Below are 23,333 nucleotides of genomic sequence, written 5' to 3'. Positions count from 1 at the left end.
TATCCTTGAAAGTTTCACTTCCTCCAGAGCTGCAGCTCAAGCTTCCAGAGACTATAGGCTATGTTTTTTATTTCGGCTGTGCTCTTTAATTTCAGTTGCCAGGTATCCATCATAGATCAGGATTTTTGATGGGTTTATAATTTAGCTACATGCTGGAAGTCAATTCTGTGTGTACCACCCTCCAGAGACCAGTTTTGTTTTAGACAGCAGCTTTGGAGTAGGGTAGGAGGCCCAAACTACAGCCTGCCAACTCTTTTTCCCCAACACACTTTATCCTCCTGCATGATGGTTTTCCTGTGGCTTGATGTGACTGAAGCTCCATAGTGGCAGCTGAGGAATCGGTGGGTCAGTGGCTTGTTCTGGCACACAAGTGATGACCAGAGGAGGTTCGTTAGGCCTTTTGCTATGGCATCTCTTCATAGCATCATTTTGTGCTATTGCCATGCACATCTCCTCCGGCTGTGAGTTCCAGCTATCAGCTACCTTATGGTATCCTCTGGCAGCAGTTGCCACCACTATGTGAGCCAGAGAACATTATTAGCAAGCAGAACTGCCCCCCCCCCCCCAACAGCGCATAGCACACTGTTTGGGGGGAGGGCAGCTCTAAAGACGAAAGAGGGAGTGGTGGAAGTGTGTACAATGAGGGTAAGTTAATGGAAGAGTGAGGGCATCTCTGCTGCAGTCTGAGCCATGTCATTGGAGAGGAAGACAGCGCAGCAGCAGTTTGAGGAAGAAAATTTGGCATACCCGAGGCTTGAGGAGGAAGCAGTATTTCTGTAAGTGCCAGATAAACGATGGTAGCTAGTTAAGGGGCCCCTTTACTAAAGCTATAAAATGGGCTTCTTACCATTTAGTGCATGCTAATTATGTTAGCACATGCTAAGCTTTAGTAAAAGGGCCCCTAAGTGAGGCTGAGGCAAGAGAAAATCTATAACTGTCTGTTGCATCTCTCTTAAAATAGAGTTAATTAAAAAAAAAGTCCCTGTCCTGTGAATTTTTATCATCAGTGACCCCTTGAAGCTGAACTTTGAAATTATGATCTGGATGGGGTAACTGTTTTACTGAAACAAGGACCCGCAAACTACACCTCACAGGCCAAAACCAGGCCTCAGGATAGGAAATAGGAACTCTGGAGTAGGGTCATGTCAATGTCGGATACTTCAGACAGCACAAAGATGTATTCCTATTCAATACCATGTGAACAGACTGTTGAACTGTAACAAATGAGCTGAAAGCACTGTTTATCCAAGAGTTTATTAAGTGGAAAGACTGTTTATTCAAATAAATTGTAGTCCATGAGCTGTGATCTGTTGTTAGAAATACCTTGGCTTCATATAATCAGTTAACCATAAAAATTTCAACTATTCAGAACTTCCGTTATCTTGAATAACTTTGGTTCCAACCCTTCCAAGTTGAACAGTGCTGTATTCTATACAAGCCAGACTGGCCAGATAATTGAGTGGAAGAGTTGGGAACTGAACCCAGATCTCTACAAGGCAGGGCACAAGTCAGGTCTTCTGCTGTTTGGATCTGGTGTGGCTGGGGATACTGCAGAGACGGGTTTCATGGCATCTGGGAACAGGGCTGCAGTGATACTTAGTGGCTGGATTTGGGCCTATGATTGCAGAATTCTGGAAAAAGCCCATGAGCCAGGCCATGACTGAGTTAAGTGAGTTGGGAGGAGATAAGAAAAGGGTGGCAGATTCCTTGGGTAGTTGTGAAAAAATATAGAATGTAACATTTCTGTTGGGGGTAGAATAATATAAACATTGAGCCAAGCTTGAACATTTTGTAATGTTACCTACAGTATTCTTTACATCCTGAAGTGGGAGTCTTTGGTCTCATAACATCCAGATCTGAAGTTGATCTTTTCTAAGCTCCCTCTTCACACCTGTGCATGGCTGGATGTCTCAAGTAAAAATCATCAGATGGGGGGAGAGAGTTTCTTTTGAAAAGTGCTAACTTGGTGCAAGATCAGTGGGAAAGTTTAGTAGCAAGGAGACCAGGGAACACTTTTCCAGTTCCAACAGGTGAGGGAGTCTGTCCTCTGCTGTGATGCTGATGAATGAGATAGGGGCCCTGTCTCACTTCTTCAGTGTCTGCTAGAGAGATATACCAGTGGAAGGGATGAGGGGCTGCTCTTGTTTCTCCAGTGATGGTCGATAAGGCCGGGGGCTCGCCCTTCTAACGTCTATAGTTGTCTTGTGCAATATTAGAAAAGGCTAGAATTGTGAAAGGGGATGTTTCAACTAATACCTAAGGCAGTTGAAGGAGGGTCATGCTCCATTTGGGAGAGCCTAGTGGGAAGGGTATCTCTTCATGCAGTGTCAGTGAAAGAAGCAGTGGACATGTTTTGTTCATCTGATGTCAGTGGCAGAGAGTGAGAGTTCTCGGGTTCTCTGACTGATAGGAGGAGCTTTTTCCATGCAGGTTTAATGAAAGAAGCCAGGATAGGGTAATAGTTTTCAGTGCTCAGTTTTATTCAAGAGGGTGTGTTACACAGTAAAGCTCTTACTGGCTGATTTGACCCTGACTTTGAAATCCTCTTTTTCAGGTGTGGGAAGCCGTAATGGGACAGGAAATACCAGAATCCCTTCCATGCAAAAAATAACTCACCCTCTGGTCCTCCAGTTTCACACGTGCTGCTTCCAGTAGGTATGACAACAGCAGTGGAAATGAAAGCCTGAGTATTCTGTTGCTTTACAGTAAAGAGACAAATATTTGAGAATTTTTCTATATGAAAGTAATTGTTTCTGATCATGCTAATGAGGTACTATTACAAGTTATGTATTTAGCACTGACCAAGTACATTTCTGAAGATCCGTTTGTCTTATAGTCCCACTCTGTTTCCAGTTTTTCCTTACTCCATGTTCCTCTTGCCTTGATGTTTCTAAATTTATTTTGCTTGGCCATAAAAGACCTGAGATACAGTGGATGATGATAAAATGTAGTTATCAATGGGGCTGTGTGTTGCTCTTGCTTTGCTCCAGGGTTCCACTGCTCTGTAGGAAAATCAGGATGGGGAAGAGGCGTTGCGTCCCTCCACTGGAGCCCAAGCTGGCGGCCGGCTGCTGTGGGGTGAAGAAACCCAAACTATGTGGAAGTGGAACTCATAGCCACATGAACCAGGCAACTACGATTCCTGGATCGAGTTCTGGCATCCTACAGAATCACCAGCATACCGAAGGAAGTAATGGAAGAGAGAATGTTTCTAATCTAAGCGTGGGAACCGGAAACCCTCCAATTACACGAATGAATCCCACATCAGGCGCTCTGAGCCCACTCAGCCGACCCAATGGTACTGCCAATGGAACCAAGAGCCTAGTGGTGACAGCTGAGATGTGCTGCTACTGTTTTGATGTTCTCTACTGTCATCTCTATGGCTTTCCTCAGCCATGTCTGCCACGATTCACCAATGACCCATAGTGAGTAAACCTGTACCAGAGGGAGGGAATGGAAATGGAGCACAACACTTGAGCATGAGGGGGAGGTAGAGAAGAACATGTATGAGAGAGATGAACAAGGACTCCTTTAGGATAAGGGAAGGCAAGGAATGAATACTATGGGGAGAGGCTAACTCAGGGCACCCATGAGATTTGAATTAGTTAAGTAGCCATCTATAATGGCATGATGAGAGATTGACTCTTGATGTCCCTTAGATTCTGCTGGAAGAAGTTGAAGTGTAGATATAGGGAATTGCTTTAATGAAACCACAGTACCTTGTGATGCTATGCTCCTTTTTCAGGGCAGTACGTCATCATTTTAGCTTCTGTGTTGTGCATTCTAGTTCTTGTATTAGAAGACACACCTTCTCCACCTCTTTCATGTCTCTTCTCAGTTGCCCCTTTTCCAAGGTTTTGATTTCTAGTGAATGTCTCCAGACGTTGTTGATAATCCGGATCACCTTTGTTGCCTTCTGTGTACCTTCTTCGAAGTATGCTGTATCCTTTTCAAGATGAATAAATAGAATTGCATGCAGTGCTCAAGACATGAAGGCACAAAACATTTATATAATCACGCAGAGGCTGATAAACTAAGATGTGAAATGCTGTTTGTAAATAAAGTTTTACGCAGATAAATGCACAAAAATAGCCAAAACCTGCAAAAGATGGTAAAATTTTGAAGTTTTCCTTGTGATATCTCAATTGCAAAATAATTAACAAAATTCTTCCTTTCTTAGTGATCTTTCATGCATAGTCTGCTATATGTAAAAGTTTATTCAAATTCATAAATAATGAGCTACTGTGGGGTAAAATACATGCAAAGCAGCTTATTACTTGTGAATGTTTTGAAACGTGGCACACACACAAACATCTTTACTCATCACTTTTTGCAATAAATATAACTATACCCACATTGGTGTAGTTATCTTTTTTAGCCAGTCCCTGTAGCTAAATGGGATTAGTGCATTGGTCTTCTAAAGTTTGATTTGTAAACCATTTTTAAGGGCACCTTTTACTAATGTGTGCTAACAGATTTAGCGTGCGCTAAATGATAGGACGCCCATAAGAATATAATGGTGGTCTTATTCAGCGTGCGCAAAATCCATTATCACACCTTAGTAAAAGGATCATTTAATTTGTTAACTCTATTTGACTGCTGTTGCACTATAGGCCGATCTTAGAAAATTATTCATAATGGCCTCAGTATTTCTTTTCTGAGTGGTAACAGACTAAAGCCCATTGTTATGGAAGAGAAGTTTGGATTTTTTTTTCCTTGTGGACGGTAGTTTGTATTTGTCAGTGTGGAACCCCATTAAGCACTGTTATTTCCCACTCGTATTTTGTGAAATCCCTATGTATCTCCTTGCCATCAGCTTTCACTTTATTTTGTATCACTTGTACACTTTGAGGCATATTTTCAAAGCACTTAGCCTTCCAAAGTTCCATAGGTTTCTATGGAACTTTGGAAGGCTAAGGGCTTTGAAAATATGCCTCTATACCACTTCACTACTTGCTCCCTTTTCCAGATCATCTCCTTTATAGAAAAGAGAGTTTTGGAGTGGTGTTTTAGCTCCCCAAATCCAAGCACACATATGCGGTGGAGTATCTGCTGCCAGTTTAACTGTGAGAGGAATGGCTGTGAAGGGAGGCCAGCAGAGGAGACCACACCCCCACTATCTGAAAGGAATAGCATTCTTGAGCAGGCAGAGGCTCCCTGTAATGAACCTTTCTGCCTGTGTAGACTAGAGAATGACACGGGGACGGGGACTCTTAAGTAACCGTGGGGGTGAGGATGGGGACAGAGCAGGGATGGGGACAGAGCCCATGAAGACAGGGACAAACTTTTCCCCATGTCACTTTCTACTTTGAAGCCTGTTAATGAACTGGACTGTTATTTATGTTTGATGCAGACAACAATATTTTTATTTGCTGGCCACAGCTAGCACAATTTGCATGGTGGATCCTGTACCTCCTGCTACCAGCATGTCTTCTAAAAAGACATCTTCTATTGCAGGAGGGACTGTGGAAGACAGGAGAACTAGCGGGTTATATTTTGTACCCCTGGACATTTTAACATGGTGAATTAGGATTCCTTGGTGTAGTAAAAGTCAGCTGTTGTTGGGGTTGGAAAGGTAGAGTGTGGTGTTGGTGGGAGGGGCGGCTAAATGGCAGATGATGTTTAATGTGAGCAAGTGCAAGGTGATGCATGTGGGAAAAAAAGAACCCGAATTATAGCTACGTCATGCAAGGTTCCACGTTAGGAGTTACGGACCAAGAAAGGGATCTGGGTGTCGTCGTCGATAACACACTGAAACCTTCTGCTCAGTGTGCTGCTGCGGCTAAGAAAGTGAATAGAATGTTGGGTATTATTAGGAAAGGTATGGAAAACAGGTGTGAGGATGTTATAATGCCGTTGTATCGCTCCATGGTGCGACCACACCTTGAGTATTGTGTTCAATTCTGGTCGCCGCATCTCAAGAAAGATATAGTAGAATTGGAAAAGGTGCAGCGAAGGGCGACTAAAATGATAGTGGGGATGGGACGACTTCCCTATGAAGAAAGACTAAGGAGGCTAGGGCTATACAGCTTGGAGAAGAGACGGCTGAGGGGAGACATGATAGAGGTATATAAAATACCCAACGTGTAATTAAACTCTGGAATTCGTTGCCGGAGAAAGTGGTGAAGGCGGTTAGCTTAGCAGAGTTTAAAAAGGGATTGGACGGTTTCCTAAAGGACAAGTCCATAAACCGCTACTAAATGGACTTGGAAAAATCCAAAATTCCAGGAATAACATGTATAGAACGTTTGTACGTTTGGGAAGCTTGCCAGGTGCCCTTGGCCTGGATTGGCCGCTGTCGTGGACAGGATGCTGGGCTCGATGGACCCTTGGTCTTTTCCCAGTATGGCATTACTTATGTACTTACGTACTTATTATAGTTGCTAGTTGTTATTATTGTTTTCTGTTTGTAATTTATACACAACAGTTGCATGGCATATTCCTTTTTATAAGTTAATAAAAAGACCCGTGTCATTCTGTAGTGTAGACTGACAATTATGCAGATTTCACAAAGGCTCCATAGGTCCTATCCAGCATTCATTCCTTGCCTCCTCTCGACCCTCTTCCTCCCACTGTGCCCTCCAGGCCTGCAGCTGTGCTCAGACGTCCAGCTCTGTGGCCGTAGGCAACCACGTGGTCCCACACATTCCTCTGGACTTGGGCTGCCCCATTGCCCTTTACAGGCTTCTAGGTCTGCATTGTCTCATAGCGGTGGTATCGTTCTCTCTCTGTAGATTATTCACTATAGCATGGGCTGATGTATGCATGTTCACTTGGCACTTTACGATCAGACAGACACTGCTCCAGTGTCAAGCATGTTAAACATAAATAGATTAAATAACCCTGACACCAATACAGAACTTTGCAGGGCATCACTGTGAGAACTGACCATTTATTTCTAACCTTTTTGTTGTCCTTAAACTAATTTTTAATCCATTCAAGAACTTCCTTCACCTTGACAATCAGGTTAATAAATTTTGTTGAAAGGCCTTATCAAACACTTTTTGAAACTCAAACTTTTTAAAACTGGTTGTCCTTTATCCATCTACTAGGTCAGACCTTCAAATAATTCCAACAGAGTAATGAAGGTGTCTTCCTTTTTTTTTTTTTCCTCCTGTTAAGACTGATCTTAAATATGGAGGTCAAGTAATTTTAATTAAGTTTAATAGTTTATTCTTGGTTACTTACTTTGATCACTGAATTTGTACCACACCACATCCTCCATCACTAACCCCTTCCAGCTGTTTATGGATGTTATTGCTGCTCAACTAAGCTTTTGAACTGCATACTGTTTTCACATTCCTCTCACCCTACCCCCTCCCCCCCCCAGCCCATTTTTATTTTCCTTTCTGAGCTTCATTGGTTTCCTGTCACTACTCACTCTGGTTTCAGAATATTGCTCCTTGCCTTCCGATGTTCACAACTGAACTCTATGGGGTCACTTATTCAGTCAGGACCTGTTCCTTTGATGGAACAAACTTTCCTTATCTGTGCATCTTCCTCCTCCTCCTTTCAAACTCTCAAAGCTCCCCTGCCACTCCATCTGCTGCTCATTCATTCATGAAGCGTCCTATCACTTTTCCTCTTTGTATAAATAACTTCCTTCTCTTCTGTAACTAAATCTTGTATGATATTCTGCATAAAAGCGCCCTGTTGATTCTAGAGAAGCCTGGAGTTTCAGGTTATGTTGCCTTTTGGAGGACAAACAAAATGTTATAGCCACTATCAGTCTCCCTTTATCCCAGCAATCATGGACTAGAGCATGTTTTATGTTTGTTCTCCAGAAGAAAGTTCACAGTTTGTAGAAATTCCAAACCAGCTTATTTGTTATTGATTAAACTCTTTCTATTAAATAATTCAACAGAAAATGAACAGCAGTACCGAACAGTTACACATATATCCAACGTGCCTATTGAACAGGTTTTCACTTATCATCCCCCACCCACTAGTACAGAATTACTGATTTAAATTTAACTTTTAAATAAGATTAATGGATATGAGGTCTGGATTCTTATAACCTCACACCATCACAACTTAAAAATCAAGTCTGCTTTCCCACTCTTCCCTCCCCCTTGTAATATTTGTTGCAACTCATTTGTTCTAAACAATGAATATTCACATGCTGCTCCCTTATAAGGGTCTTGCATATCTCTGTTAAGTACAACCTCTGGTAACCTCTTATCCCAAGTTCTAGTTTTGGACATTTCCGGAACAGACTTCTCTCATATCAGGGTAGTGTTGAATTTATCACTCTCAGTGGCTAGGTTGTACCCACCAAATATCTCTCTTTAGGGTGGGCTGAACATTTTGATCTTTTTTTGTCTTTTGTAGTCCTCTCTTCGTAACATGGAAGGCTGGGCGGGACAAGCGACTTCGTGGCTGCATTGGAACCTTTTCTGCCATGAACCTCCACTCAGGACTCAGGGAATACACATTAACCAGGTAAAAACTGGTTTGGAAGAAAACCCTTGTTTAGTGTGGGTGAAGAAAGGGGCCTAGCCTGGAATCCTAGTAGAGCGGAAGAAGCCTAGTGTTTAGAGCACCAGGCTTAGCTTCCAGGACTGTCCGGTTCAAATCCCACTGCTGCTCCTTGTGATTTTGGGCAAGTCACTTAACCCTCCATTGCTTTAGGAACAGGGAAATAGGTCATGTACCTAAATGTAACTCACCTTGAGGTACTACTGAAAAAAGTGAGTAAATCCAAATAAATAAATCCTTTTCCACAGGAGGTGATGGGGACAAAAACTGTTGACATCATTCAAAAAAGCATGGGATAGACAGAGGATCCCCTGTATGGAAAGAGTACAGAATAAAATGATAGATTAATTCCCACTCAGAGCAAACAAGTGGGTTTCACACTTTAAAAAAAATTAATAATAAAAGCTGGGGGGGTGGGGGGGAGGAATTAATGTGTACAACACAGCAGTTACAACCTTAAGGACAAGTTGGGGGGTGGGGAGTAACCTGCACTGCCACATTTCTGGGCAGGCTGGGTAGACTATGAGGCATATTTTCAAAGCACTTAGCCTTCCAAAGCTCCATAGGTTTCTATGAAACTTTGGAAGGCTAAGTGCTTTGAAACTATGCCTCCATGTTGGTCTCAAACTTCTCTACCCCTGATGCAGCTTCGGCAATACGAAGGGTCCCTTGTTGGCTATTTCATCCAGTACTAGCTGGACTGCATGCATGCATTGAAGACTTTAGAGTTAAGTTTAATTTGCTTTTTGAATACAATGTTATTTTTTTGTGTGTATGTTTCAGACCACTCTTCCCAGTACTGTTGGTTTTGCATATCCACATTGGCCTGTAGTGACTTTTTTTGTTTGATATAGTGTGACCGTTCACACTTTTGTGGTGAAATTTTTTAATGCTGTTTGGCTTTTTTCTCTGCTTGTGTTGTTTAGTAGTGCCAGTTTGCCTTTGATAGTATCTGCTGTAGTCCCTAATGTTGAGACTTTTGTCTCAGAGGGGGTGTTTAGCTTTGAGGTTATGCTTCCTGACTTCTTTTTTTATTTTCTTGCTTTTTTCATCTGTGCTGTTTTTTGCACAGTATTTGAGTTTGTGTCTGGGTCACATGTATGCCAGCAAGTTGAGCAGAGAATTTTGTTTTACATTGTATGGTAATTTGCCTTGCTTCCTCTGTGGATTGTGTATTTGGGTCTTTATCTGCATTCATTTACTACCTTTGAGTTTGTTCTCTGTTAGAACCAGATTTGTAGTTCTTTAGTTTCTGGTGGAAATTAGCTTTCTGATCTTTCTATGCCAAGCAAAGGATGTGTTCCTTGCCACTTTTGCAATTTAAAGATCCATTTGCATGCATATCAGACAAAAAGAAAAAATATAATGGGATTTAGACATTCAGTTTATCAAGAAATGTAATAGTATATTCATAGTTATTGCTAGATTTCTCTGCAGCCTGACTTGCTTTGCATTTTTCTTTTCAAGCTAGAAAATTTGTACTCTGTGTCTTTTCCACATGGAACAATTTTATGTCTGGGGACATATGTGTACATTCCTACCACAGTCACACCCAGAAGAAAATTAACACCAGTTCCGGTTTTTAGATGGCATTTTCCCACCAAGCTCTTCAGGTACCTATTGGCAGTGTGCAGAGTGTCTGAACCTCCTGGAGGTAGCTCTAGCGTATCTTCATTCCTATCACCTCAACGATCATGTGTCACTGACTGCTCCAAGTGATAGTCTCCAAAATCAACACCAAAAGTAGTCCACACAGAGAGTCAAGGTTGGTTTCAGGAGCATATCTTAAAAATGCAGGTACAAATATATATTTATTGCAACTTATATAGTATGCAGATCCCTAAATTCCACACCTCAAAATTCATCTCCTCTTTCCCCCATCACTTTAACCAGACTTTCTTAAACTTGTCTTACTCTCCAACCACCCTCCCCAAATCACACACCTCTTGCATACCTCAGCCTCTCACATTTCAAGCCTCTTCCCGCCCTCTGCAGAAAGGTACCACTTTCTACTGCTTTCTGGTACCATCACATCCTGCATCGGTTGTCACCTGCAGGCAGAAACATAATTTTTGCTTTTTAGCACTCGGGGCAGGCAATTGGATTTGTGAACTTCCACTCTGATCCCATTTCCCCCCCCCCCCCCCCCCCTCCCCTTTAAATCGGAACAATAGGGGGAGAGCAACTCGCTTCCTGGTTTTCATTTACTGTTGGCCCTCACTTGTATTTCACCTGTTCTCTCATGTGCCCCCCCGTTCCTTCACCCGTTCTCTCATGTGCCTCCCTTTGCCTTCACCTGTTCTCTCTCATGTGCCTCCCCCGTTCCATCACCCATTCTCATGTGCTCCCCTGTTCCTTCACCCGTTATTTCTCATGTGCCTTCCTTTGCCTTCACCTGTTCTCTCTCATGTGCCTCCCCCATTCCATCACCCTTTCTCATGTGTTCCCCTTGTCCCTTCACCCGTTCCACCTCATGTGCTCTCACCCGTTCTCTTTCTCTCTCATGTGCCTCCCTCCCCGTGTTTTTACCATTCTCTCTCATGTACCTCCCCCGTGCCTTCATCCACTCTGTATCTCTCATGTGCCCCCCTCCCTGTGCCTTCACCCATTCATTCTCTCTCTCATGTGCCCCCCCTCTGTGCCTTCACCCATTTTTTCTGTATCTCTCTCTCTCTCTTTCATGTGCGCCCCCCCTCCCGGTGCCTTCACCCATTCTCTCTCATGTGTGCCCCCTCCTCATGCCTTCATCCATTCTCTCTCTGTCATGTGCACCCCTCTCCCTGTGCCTTCACCCACTCTCTCAATTGCGGTTCTCTCCCTCCCCTCCGGGACCACCAGCAGCTTCTCTCCCCTCCCCTCCCAGTTTACCATTTTTTTTTCTTCAGTAAATCTTTGCCCTGCAGCGGTATTGAAACACTTCCTCAGCCTGCACTGGGCCTTTCCCTCTGACCCGTCCCGAAAACGAAGCTGCATCAAAAGGGGGCAGGATGGGTCAAAGGGAAAGGCCCAGGGCAGGCCGAGGCAGCGTTTCAATACTGCTGCCACTGCAGGGCAAAGATTTGCTGAAGGGAAAAAAAAAAGGTAACTCAGGAGGGAAGGGAGAGATACTGGACTGACCGGGTGGGCAGGGGAGGAAGGACAGGTAATCACAATTAAATCTTTTAAATATGGTCAATAATTGACATGTTGGTTTCGATTAATGTGCAGCCCTACTGAAAACCCAAGCTGGTGAGGGCTGAGGCTGGATACCCCTGCTTTAGAGAGTATTTAGTTTAAGTATTTGGATTATCTCAAACTTACTCATTGGTAGCTCAAGACAAGCTCCATTCAGATAGAGTAGGTATTTCCCTACTCAGAGGTCTTACATTCTGTACCCAAGGCATCGGAGGGTAAAGTGACTTGCCCGGGGTCACAAGGAGCATCATTAGGATTTAATCCCGGGCTTCATTTTCAGCCTGCTTCTTTAACTAGACTACTCTTTTATAAAAAATAAGATCATTAGGTAACAATGATAACAAGGGGCAAAAAGGGTAATAAAACATGGCGCTTGTGATAATTATGATATACTAGCCGTTAAGCCCGTTAAAACGGGATTTCCAGCTACCCTCCTCGCTGCCGCTCCCCCCCCCCCCCCCCCCCTCCGTACCGGGCCCCCTGCACTGACCTGACAGTGCCTCTCACCTCCGTGTGAAGGCGCTGCAGGCAGCAGCAGATCGCGGTTCCACACGGAGCTGAGAGGCGCTGTCAGGTCAGTGCAGGGGGCCCGATACGGAGGGGGGCGGGAGCGATGGGGGGGGAGGCTGGAGGTTGGTGCGCGCGATGTTCGTTTCCAGGCGGCAGCGTCAGTGTCCGACAGTGACTTCAACTCCATTTCCCTCTCTGTTCCGTCCTCTGACGTCATCACGTCTTGACGCAAGAGCGGGACAGTTAGGGAAGTCTCTACTGCGCATTTGCAGGTGAGTCGGTCACTTGCCATTTATATGTTTGATATCTTCTCCAAGGACAAGCAGCAGTTCTCACATGTGGGTCGATGTCCGCATCGGCCCGGGAACCAGCGTTTTGCAAGAGCAAAAAATAAACTTTTGCCAGAGACTTCTGGCGTACGTGTGCGGACTGATTTCCCGCCCACCGGCCGTGCAAGCGCATCTAAGTTTTTCTTTTTTTCCGCGACAAGGTGCGGCAGGTTCCTCCTGTGCTCCTCATTGAGGCCCAGGAAAGGAGTCTTCTATTTTTGCAACTTTTTCGCTGTTTATTAAAAAAAAAAAAAAGTTTCCCTTTTATTTTCTTCTTAGTTCTTTTATTTCCTTTAATTTTAAGTTTTTCTTTTTCGCCGCACAGTTGGATTTTTCCCCTTTTTGTGCCCTTTTCTTTTTGGCACAATCACCTTGTTTGATTTCGCCGAAGCCGTTTTTCCTCCCATCTCATTGAAGACCCAGCGGCTTCAAACGTTGTACTCGGTGCAACCGGACCATCTCAGGTATCGATACTCATTCTTGCTGTATCCAGTGCCTCGGGCTTGACCATAGCCCAGCCACTTGTAGTCTGTGTCTTCGTATGAAGAAACGGACTCAAGTGTCTCGAGAAGCCCAGCGAGAGAAACCTTTTGGGGCTTGGTCCGGTCCTTCGACATCTGTACCGAGGGCGTCGACATCAAAGGAAGCATTGATTTTGGGAGCAGAGGTAATGGCTGTTGAGAGACCAAGTCACGCTGGGAGCAGTGAGTGGGTCTCCACCTGTCTCGAAGCCTCCTGTTATGCAGGGCTCCTGAAACCGACCTTCGTCGGACCCGACCCCGAGGAAGCGTGATGATTCCACGTCATCTTCATCAGTACTGAGGAGTCTTGATGACGGGCGAAGGCGAAGAAGCACCATCATCAATCTCCTTCTACACACGTTGCTGGGAGCTCTGGGGTATCGAGGGACTCAGCACCCGAGAAGCGTCGGCACCGAGAGGACCACTCCCCCTCTATACAAGAGGTGCCAATGCATCGGTCTCCTGGCAGCCCGGTACCTGCTTCTGAACCTCAGCAGATTCTGCCACCAGTTGCTCCACCAACCCTATAGCCTTCTCCGATGGCAGCTCTCAATGAGCGCATCCGGGCCCTGCTTCCAGAGTGCTGCACCAGTCTGCTTCAGTGTCGGGGGTGCTTGTGCCTTCCGTATCGTCTGCTGCAGCAGCGTCTAACCCTTCACCTGCGGTCAGGTCCCCATCGTCGGCATCGGCTGCCACCCAGGTCGACTCCCCTTTGATGTCAGTGGAGGAAGCTTTGCTGTAGTCCAGGCGGGCATCGGCCTCTCAACGTCGCCATCGAGGACGTTGAGACAGGCTCAGTCTCGGAGTACATAAGTACATAAGCACTGCCACGCTGGGAAAAGACCAAAGGTCCATCAAGCCCAGCACTCTGTCTCCGACAGCGGCCAATCCAGGCCCCAAGAACTTGGCAAAAACCCCAAATTTAATAATGATCAATGGACTTTTCCTTCAGGAATCTGTCCAGACCCCCTTTAAACTCAGCAAGGCCAGCTGCCATCACTACCTTCTCTGGCAATGAGTTCCAGAGTCTAACTACACGCTGAGTAAAGAAAAACTTTCTCAGATTTGTTTTAAACCTACCACATTCTAATTTCATCTTGTGTCCCCTGGTTCTATTATTGTTAGAAAGTGTAAACAAACACTTCACATCTGTCCACTCTACCCTACTCATTATTTTGTAGACCTCTATCATATCGCCCTTCAGCCGCCTTTTCTCCAGGCTAAAGAGTCCTAGCCATCTTAACCTCTCCTCATAGGGTAGTTGTCCCATCTCTTTTATCATTTTTGTCGCCCTTCTCTGCACCTTCTCCAATTCCTTTATATCTTTTTTGAGATGAGGCGACCAGAACTGAACACAATACTCCAGGTGCGGTCGCACCATGGAGCGATATAACGGCATTATAACATCCTCATGCTTGTTTTCCACCCCTTTTCTAATAATGCTCAACGTTCTGTTCACCTTCTTAGCCGCTGCAGCACATTGAGCTGAAGATTTCAACGTGTTATCCACGATGACTCCCAGATCCCTTTCTTGGTCCGTAACTCCTAAAGCGGAACCTTGCATGACATAGTTGTAATTATGGTTCCTCCTTCCCACATGCATCACTTTGCACTTGTCAACGTTGAACTTCATCTGCCATTTGGACGCCCAATCCCCCAGTCTCATGAGGTCTTCTTGCAATCTTTCACATTCCTCCTGCGACGAGGCGACCCTGGATAACTTTGTGTCATCTGCGAATTTAATTACCTCACTAGTTACTCCCATCTCAAGGTCATTTATAAATGGGAGGGTTATAGGGGGGACAGGGGAGAAAATGTGTAAAACTTATTTGCATGTTGATTTGTATTACGCTGTACATGTATAACATGAGTGGTTGATGAAGTTCTACAGTAAAATACATGGATGTATATTGTTGGAGTTCAATAAAAATCGTTTAAACATAAATGTTAAAAAGCAGCGGTCCCAGCACGGACCCCACTAACTACCCTTCTCCATCAAGAATAATGACCATTCAACCCTATTCTCTGCTTCCTATCTTTTAACCAGTTTTTAATCCATAATAATACACTGCCTCCGATCCCATGACTTTCCAGTTTCCTTTGGAGTCTTTCATGAGGCACTTTGTCAAACGCCTTCTGAAAATCTAGATATACAGTATCCACCAGCTGCCCTTTGTCCACATGTTTGTTCACCCCCTCGAAAAAATGTAGTAGATTTGTGAGGCAAGACTTCCCTTCACTAAATCCGTGCTGACTTTGTCTCAGTAGCCCATACTTTTGTATGTGCTCTGTAATTTTATTCTTAATGATTGCCTCCACCATTTTTCCCGGCACTGACGTCAGACTCACCGGTCTATCTTTTTCTGAGAGAGGTCTTATCCAATACTGAAGAGGAGCATTCGTGGGAGTCAGAGGAAGATCCCAGGTACTTTTCTTCTGACGAGTCATATGGGATTCCCTCTGAACCTACCCCTCCACCATAAACGAGACTATCTCCTCCGGGAAATGGCTATCTTGTCCGGGAAATTGCTACGGCTGTTCCTTTTCCTATGGGGGTTAAGGATGAGCCCAGGGCTGAGATGCTCAAGGTCCTGGACTATCCTTCTCCACCTAGGGAGGCTGTGACAGCTCCTCTCCATAAGGTACTGAAGGAAGTCCTTATGCGGAACTGGTCGAATCCTCTGTCTGGCCCCGTGATCCCAGAAAAGGCTGATTCCCAATATCGGATCCACGGTGACCCTGGGTTGATGAGGTCTCAGTTACCACACAATTCCATGGTGGTGGACTCCGCCCTCAAGCGAGCCAACAGTACTAGAGACTATGCCTTGGCGCCCCCAGGAAGAGAAGCTAGGACATTGGACTCTTTTGGGAGGAAGACTTATCAGGCCACAATGCTCGCCGCCTGAATCCAATCTTACCAGCTCTTCACAAGCGTCCATTTGCGGAACTCGGTGAGGCAACTGTCTAGTTTGGTTGACGCCCTCCCTCTGGAGCAGGCCGAGCCTTTTCACCAGGTAGTCAGGCAGCAGAAGGCGTGTCGTAAATTCCTGGTCAGGGACTCTTACGACTCTTTTGATGTGGCATCCAGAATCACTGGTCAAGGTATAGTGATGTGCAGACTCTCATGTCCGCATGTCTGTGACCTGGATCATTCGGTCCAACAGCTGATGGCGGATGTACCTTGTGGGGGGGGGGGGAATAACCTTTTTGGTGAAAAAGCAGAGGATCTTGTTGACCAGATCAAGAAGCATAATGATGCTATGGATTCTCTCTCCCGCCGGGCGTCTTCTGCTACAACCTCCTCAACTAGGAGGTATTTTGGGGGGGGGGGGAAGAGGAGTGCTCCCTATACCTATGCTAGGTGTAGGTACACTCCAGCTTCCTGACAGCCTGCCCAGGCTCAGCTCCAGTGCGCTCGTTCTCGTCAACAGCGTGCACCTAAGGCCCCAGCAGAAGCAAGGGATGAGCTTTTGACTTACTCCAGTTCAGCATAGCAGCGGTAAAAGTGTCCGTTCCAGTTGGGGGGAGGTTAATGTTTTTTCACCAAAGGGGGCCTCTCATAACCTCCAACCAGTGGGTTCTTCAAATGATCCGGTTAGGATACACCCTCAGTCTGGATTCCAAACCTCCAAATTGCCCACTGGGAGCTCATTCTTACAGCTCCCTTCTAAAGGCCCATGCGGTCGAACCCGTTCCACCAGGGAAAGAAGGGCTTGGATTCTATTCCAGGTACTTCCTTGTACAGAAAAAGACAGTGGGATCTGTCCCACCCTAGACCTAAGGGCCCTGAACAAATTTCTAGTCCGAGAAAAGTTCAGAATGGTTTTCCTGGGCACCCTTCTTCCCATGATTCAGAAGAACGATTGGCTATGCTCTCTGGACTTAAAGGATGCTTACACACACATCCCGATACTTCCAGCTCACAGGAACTATCTTCGATTTGGGCTGGGAACACAGCACTTTCAGTACCATGTACAGTGGGGGAAATAAGTATTTGATCCCTTGCTGATTTTGTAAGTTTGCCCACTGACAAAGACATGAGCAGCCCATAATTGAAGGGTAGGTTATTGGTAACAGTGAGAGACAGCACATCACAAATTAAATCCGGAAAATCACATTGTGGAAAGTATATGAATTTATTTGCATTCTGCAGAGGGAAATAAGTATTTAATCCCTCTGGCAAACAAGACCTAATACTTGGTGGCAAAACCCTTGTTGGCAAGCACAGCGGTCAGACGTCTTCTGTAGTTGATGATGAGGTTTGCACACATGTCAGGAGGAATTTTGGTCCACTCCTCTTTGCAGATCATCTCTAAATCATTAAGAGTTCTGGGCTGTCGCTTGGCAACTCGCAGCTTCAGCTCCCTCCATATGTTTTCAATGGGATTAAGGTCTGGTGACTGGCTAGGCCACTCCATGACCCTAATGTGCTTCTTCCTGAGCCACTCCTTTGTTGCCTTGGCTGTATGTTTTGGGTCATTGTCGTGCTGGAAGACCCAGCCACGACCCATTTTTAAGGCCCTGGCGGAGGGAAGGAGGTTGTCACTCAGAATTGTACGGTACATGGCCCCATCCATTCTCCCATTGATGCGGTGAAGTAGTCCTGTGCCCTTAGCAGAGAAACACCCCCAAAACATAACATTTCCACCTCCATGCTTGACAGTGGGGACGGTGTTCTTTGGGTCATAGGCAGCATTTCTCTTCCTCCAAACACGGCGAGTTGAGTTCATGCCAAAGAGCTCAATTTTTGTCTCATCTGACCACAGCACCTTCTCCCAATCACTCTCGGCATCATCCAGGTGTTCACTGGCAAACTTCAGACGGGCCGTCACATGTGCCTTCCGGAGCAGGGGGACCTTGCGGGCACTGCAGGATTGCAATCCGTTATGTCGTAATGTGTTACCAATGGTTTTCGTGGTGACAGTGGTCCCAGCTGCCTTGAGATCATTGACAAGTTCCCCCCTTGTAGTTGTAGGCTGATTTCTAACCTTCCTCATGATCAAGGATACCCCACGAGGTGAGATTTTGCGTGGAGCCCCAGATCTTTGTCGATTGACAGTCATTTTGTACTTCTTCCATTTTCTTACTATGGCACCAACAGTTGTCTCCTTCTCGCCCAGCGTCTTACTGATGGTTTTGTAGCCCATTCCAGCCTTGTGCAGGTGTATGATCTTGTCCCTGACATCCTTAGACAGCTCCTTGCTCTTGGCCATTTTGTAGAGGTTAGAGTCTGACTGATTCACTGAGTCTGTGGACAGGTGTCTTTCATACAGGTGACCATTGCCGACAGCTGTCTGTCATGCAGGTAACGAGTTGATTTGGAGCATCTACCTGGTCTGTAGGGGCCAGATCTCTTACTGGTTGGTGGGGGATCAAATACTTATTTCCCTCTGCAGAATGCAAATAAATTCATATACTTTCCACAATGTGATTTTCCGGATTTAATTTGTGATGTGCTATCTCTCACTGTTACCAATAACCTACCCTTCAATTATGGGCTGCTCATGTCTTTGTCAGTGGGCAAACTTACAAAATCAGCAAGGGATCAAATACTTATTTCCCCCACTGTATTGCCCTTTGGCCTGGCGTCTGTGCCCAGAGTGTTTACAAAGCATCTAGCTGTAGTCACAGCGTTCCTATGCAGACTGGAAGTGCAAGTGTTTCCTTATCTCGACGATTGGCTGGTGAAGAGCATCTCGGAGGATGGTGCTCTGAAGTCCATGCAAATGACTATTCAGGTGCTAGAGCTACTAGGGTTCGTAATAAATTACTCCAAGTCCCATCTCACTCCTGTCCAAAAATTGGAATTCATTGAAGCACTGCTGGACACGAAGACAGCTCGGGCTTATCTTCCAGAGACAAGGGCAGACAACCTGGTGTCCATGGTTTGAGCATCTCAGCAGATCACAGCTCGGCAAATGTTGAGACTTGTGGGTCACATGGCCTCCACAGTTCATGTAACTCCCATGGCATGTCTACATATGAGATGAGCTCAATGGACCCTAGCTTCCCAGTGGTATCAAGCTGTGGGGGATCTGGAGGATGTGATCCAACTCTCCACCAATTTTCGAAATTCTCTTCAGTGGTGGGCAGTCCAGTCCAGTTTGACCATGGGACGACCATTCCAAATTCCTCAGCCACAAAAAGTGCTGACGACTGATGCATCCCTCCTAGGGTGGGGAGCTCATGTAGATGGGCTTCACACTGAAGGAGCCTGGTCCTTCCGGGAAGCAGGTCTTCAGATCAACCTCCTGGAATTGCGAGTGATCTGGAACGCTCTAAAGGCTTTCAGAGATCAGCTGTCCAACCAAATCATCTTGATTCAAACAGACAATCAGGTTGCCATGTATTACACCAACAAGCAGGGGGGCACCGGATCTCGCCCTCTGTGTCGGGAAGCTGTTCAGATGTGGCTTTGGGCACGCCATCACGGCATGTTTCTCCAAGCTACTTATCTGGCAGGTGTAAACAGTCTGGCCGACAGACTAAGCATGATAATGCAACCTCACTGAACATGGGCATAGCCCGCAAGATCTTCCAAGCGTGGGGCACCCCCCTTGGTGGATCTTTTTGCCACTCAGACCAATCGCAAGGTCCCTCAGTTCTGTTCCAGGCTTCAGGCCCACGACAGACTAGCGTCCAATGTCTTTCTCCTTCATTGGGGAACAGGCCTTCTGTATGTGTATCCTCCCATACCTTTAGTAGGGAAGACTTTTCTGAAACTCAAGCAAGATCGCGGAACCATGATTCTGATTGCTCCCTTGTGGCCACGCCAGATTTGATTCCCTCTTCTTCTGGCGTTATCCTCTGAGGAACCGTGGAGATTGGAGTTTTTTCCAACCCTCATTACCCAGAACGAGGGGTCGCTTCTACATCCCAACCTCCAGTCTCTGGCTCTCATGGCCTGGATGTTGAGAACTTAGAATTTGCCTCCTTAGGTCTTTCGGAGGGTGTCTCCCGGGTCTTGCTTCCAGGAAAGATTCCACAAAGAGGTGTTGCTTTTTCAAGTGGAGGAGGTTTGCCGTCTGGTGTGACAACAAGGCCCTAGATCAGTGATGGTAAACCTATGGCACGCGTGCAAGAGAGGGCAAGCAGAGCCCTCTCTGTTGGCATGCGCGCCGTCGCCAGGGCCGCCAAGAGAGGGGTGCAGGGGGGACAAAATTCCCTGGGTAAGCACCACAGTCCCCTTCACCCAGTGGTGTGCTGGAGTCCACTCGCAAGAGCAGGTTGTTCTTGAGGGCGAGTCGGCTCTCCCCCCTCCCTCCCTCCCTCCCTCCCTTCCCCGAGCTACAGGGTCCCTCCGAGTACCTGAAGAAGGCATTCTTCGGGGCAAGCAGGAAAGATCCCCAGTCTTGCCTGCCCGCAGCCGGCACTGACTCTCCCCCGCTGCCAGATCACTGTTTAAAAATGGCCGCCGAGACTTCTGCTGAATTCTTGGAGGCCGCCCTTGTAAGTCTCAGCAGCCATTTTGAAGAGCGATGCAGTAGTGCCGCGGGAGAGTCGGCAGTGGGCAGGCAAGACTGGGGATCTTTCCTGCCTGCCCCGAAGAATCCACTGGACATCCTGGGGGGCAGGGAAGCGAGGAGAATCGTTTGGGTCTGGGTGGCTGGAAGGGGGGCAGGGGAACGAGGAGAATCGCTTGGGTATGGGTGGCTGGAGGGGGGGCAGGGGAGAGAGGAGAATCGCTGGAGAGGGGGGGCGGGGGACAGGAGAATCGCTGGGTATGGGTGGCTGGAGGGGGGGCAGGGGAACGAGGAGAATCGCTGGGCATGGGTGGCTGGAGGGGGGGGCAAGGGAGAGAGGAGAATCGCTGGGTGTGGGTGGCTGGAGGGGGATCAGGGGAATCGCTGGGTATGGGTGGCTGGAGGGGGAGCAGGGGAATCGCTGGGTATGGGTGGCTGGAGGGGGAGCAGGGGAATCGCTGGGTATGGGTGGCTGGAGAGGGGCAGGGGAACAAGAATCACTGGGCATGGGTGGCTGGAGGGGGGCAGGGGAGAGAGGAGAATCGCTGGGTATGGGTGGCTGGAGGGGGAACAGGGGAATCGCTGGGTATGGGTGGCTGGGGGGGGCAGGGGAGCGAGGAGAATCGCTGGGTATGGGTGGATGGAGAGGGGGGGGACAGGAGAATCACTGGGTATGGGTGGCTGGAGGGGGGCAGGTGGAGAGAATCACTGGACATGGGTGGATGGAGGGGAGGGCAGGCGGAGAGGAGGGTTGGACATGGGTGGATGGAGGGGAGGGGGGAGAGGAGGGTTGCTGGACATGGGTGGATGGAGGGGAGGGAAGGGAGAGAGAAGAAATGCTGGACATGGATGGAGGGGAGGGAAGAGTGAGGAAGGAGATGAGATGAGGGAAAAGGAAGAGAGGAGAAAAACTGCACATGGATGAAGAAAATAGGCAGAAGCTAGATCCACTGGACAGTCAAGTCTGCGGAGGACCCAGCTTTTACTTACGGATGTAGGGCAAGAAATGAAGAAGAAAGACGGAAAGTAAAGAAATAAATGGAAAGGAAGCCCTGGAAACGGAGTTAAGAGGACAGATAGCAGCAGAATCGGATACTGGGCCAGCATGATCAGATAAACAAAGTCACCAGACAACAAAGGTAGAAAAAAATCATTTAATTTTCATTATAGTGTTTGGAATGTGTCCATTTTGAGAATCAGGTACTCAACATTAAAAGTTTATATTTATTTATTTACTTATTTATGGCATTTTATCCCACATTAAGCATGAATTAGATTGGAACCTGGGATCATTTAATTTTGCAACAGCAAAAATCACATTAATTATTCAAAAGCATGCCAAATGCTTTTAAAGTTCTGTTATTCCGGTTAAATTGCCCTGTTGGCACTTTACGATAAATAATTAGATTTTGGGTTGCTGTTTGGGCACTCCGTCTCTGAAAGGTTCGCCATCACTGCCCTAGATCCTCTTTCTTGTCCTACTCAGACCTTGCTTGAATACCTTCTACACTTGTCAGAGTCTAGTCTCAAGACCAACTTCATAAAGGTTCACCTCAGTGCAATTAGTGCTTATCATCAGCATGTAGAGGGTAAGCCTATCTCTGGACAGCCTTTAGTTGTTCTCTTCATGAGAGGTTTGCTTTTGTCAAAGCCCCCTGTCAGACCTCCACCATTGTTATGGGATCTCAACATCATTCTCACCCAGATGATGAAAGCTCCTTTTGAGCCACTGAATTCCTGCCATCTGAAGTACTTGACCTGAAAGGTCATTTTCTTAGTGGCTGTTACTTCAGCTCATAGGGTCAGTGCACTTCAGGCCTTAGTTGTAGAAGCACCTTATACTAAGTTTCATCACAACAGAGTAGTCATCCGCACACCCCCTAATTTCCTTCCAAAGGTGGTGTCGGAGTTCCATCTGAACCAGTCAGTTGTCTTGCCAACATTTTTTCCCCGACCTCATGCCCACCCTTGCAAAAGCAGTTTGCACACTTTGGACTGCAAGAGAGCATTGACCTTTTATGTAGAGCGGACGAAGCCCTTCAGACAGTCTGCCCAGTTGTTTGTTTCTTTCGATCCCAACAGGAGGGGACAGGAGGGGAGTCACCATCGGAAAACGCACAATCTCAAATTGGCTAGCAGATTGCATTTCCTTCACTTATGCCCAAGCTGGGCTGACTCTGGAGGGCCATGTCACGGCTCATAATGTAAGAGCCATGGCTGCGTCGGTGGCTCACTTAACGTCAGCCTCCATTGAACAGATTTGCAAGGCTGCAATGTGGTCATCAGTCCACACATTCACATCTCACTACTGCCTTCAGCAGGATACCCAATGTGACAGTCGGTTTGGGTAGTCAGTGCTGCAGAATCTGTTTGGGGTTTAGAATCCAGCTTCACCCCCACTAGGCCTGTTCTGTTCCAGGCTGCACTCTCAGCTTACTGTATATAGTTTCAGGTTAATCTATGTTCTGTCCTCGCAGTTGACCAATGTTCTTTGTTTTGAGTGAGCCTGGATTCTAGGGATACCCCACATGTGAGAACAAGCAGCCTGCTTGTCCTCGGAGAAAGCGAAGATACTTACCTGTAGCAGGTATTCTCTGAGGACAGCAGGCTGATTGTTCTCACAGTCCCTCCCACCTCCCCTTTGGAGTTGTTTTCTGTTATTTCATTTGCTTTTTCATTTAACTGAGGAGATGTGCTCGCGCGGCAGGTGGGAAGTCAGTCCGTGCATGCACGGTGAGCACTGCATGCACACCAGAAGACTCTGGCAAAAGTTTGTTTATTTTTTGCTCATGCAAAACGCCGGTTCCTGGGCTGACGCGGACGTCGAACCACATGTGAGAACAATCAGCCTGTTGTTC

At 46.6% G+C, this 23,333-nt stretch overlaps 1 protein-coding gene across 3 annotated transcripts in view; it reads left to right on the top strand.

Moving 5' to 3' along the window:
• Positions 1–23,333, top strand: part of AMMECR1L (AMMECR1 like) — a 72,284-nt gene that overhangs the window by 7,839 nt on the left and 41,112 nt on the right. For 2 of the 3 annotated variants that reach the window (XM_030216105.1, XM_030216104.1), the window contains 3 exons: positions 2,555–2,651; positions 2,991–3,425; positions 8,332–8,442. In XM_030216105.1, the coding sequence (XP_030071965.1) occupies positions 2,599–2,651; positions 2,991–3,425; positions 8,332–8,442 (599 nt within the window). In that variant the 5' untranslated portion in view covers positions 2,555–2,598. Of the gene's footprint in view, positions 1–2,554; positions 2,656–2,990; positions 3,426–8,331; positions 8,443–23,333 lie in introns of those variants that run through there. The other variant, XM_030216106.1, reaches the window with a different exon arrangement.

This window comes from Microcaecilia unicolor, chromosome 10, assembly GCF_901765095.1.
Source record: "Microcaecilia unicolor chromosome 10, aMicUni1.1, whole genome shotgun sequence".
NCBI classification, from domain to species: Eukaryota; Metazoa; Chordata; class Amphibia; order Gymnophiona; family Siphonopidae; genus Microcaecilia; species Microcaecilia unicolor.
This window is presented reverse-complemented; position numbering and strand designations above follow the sequence as displayed.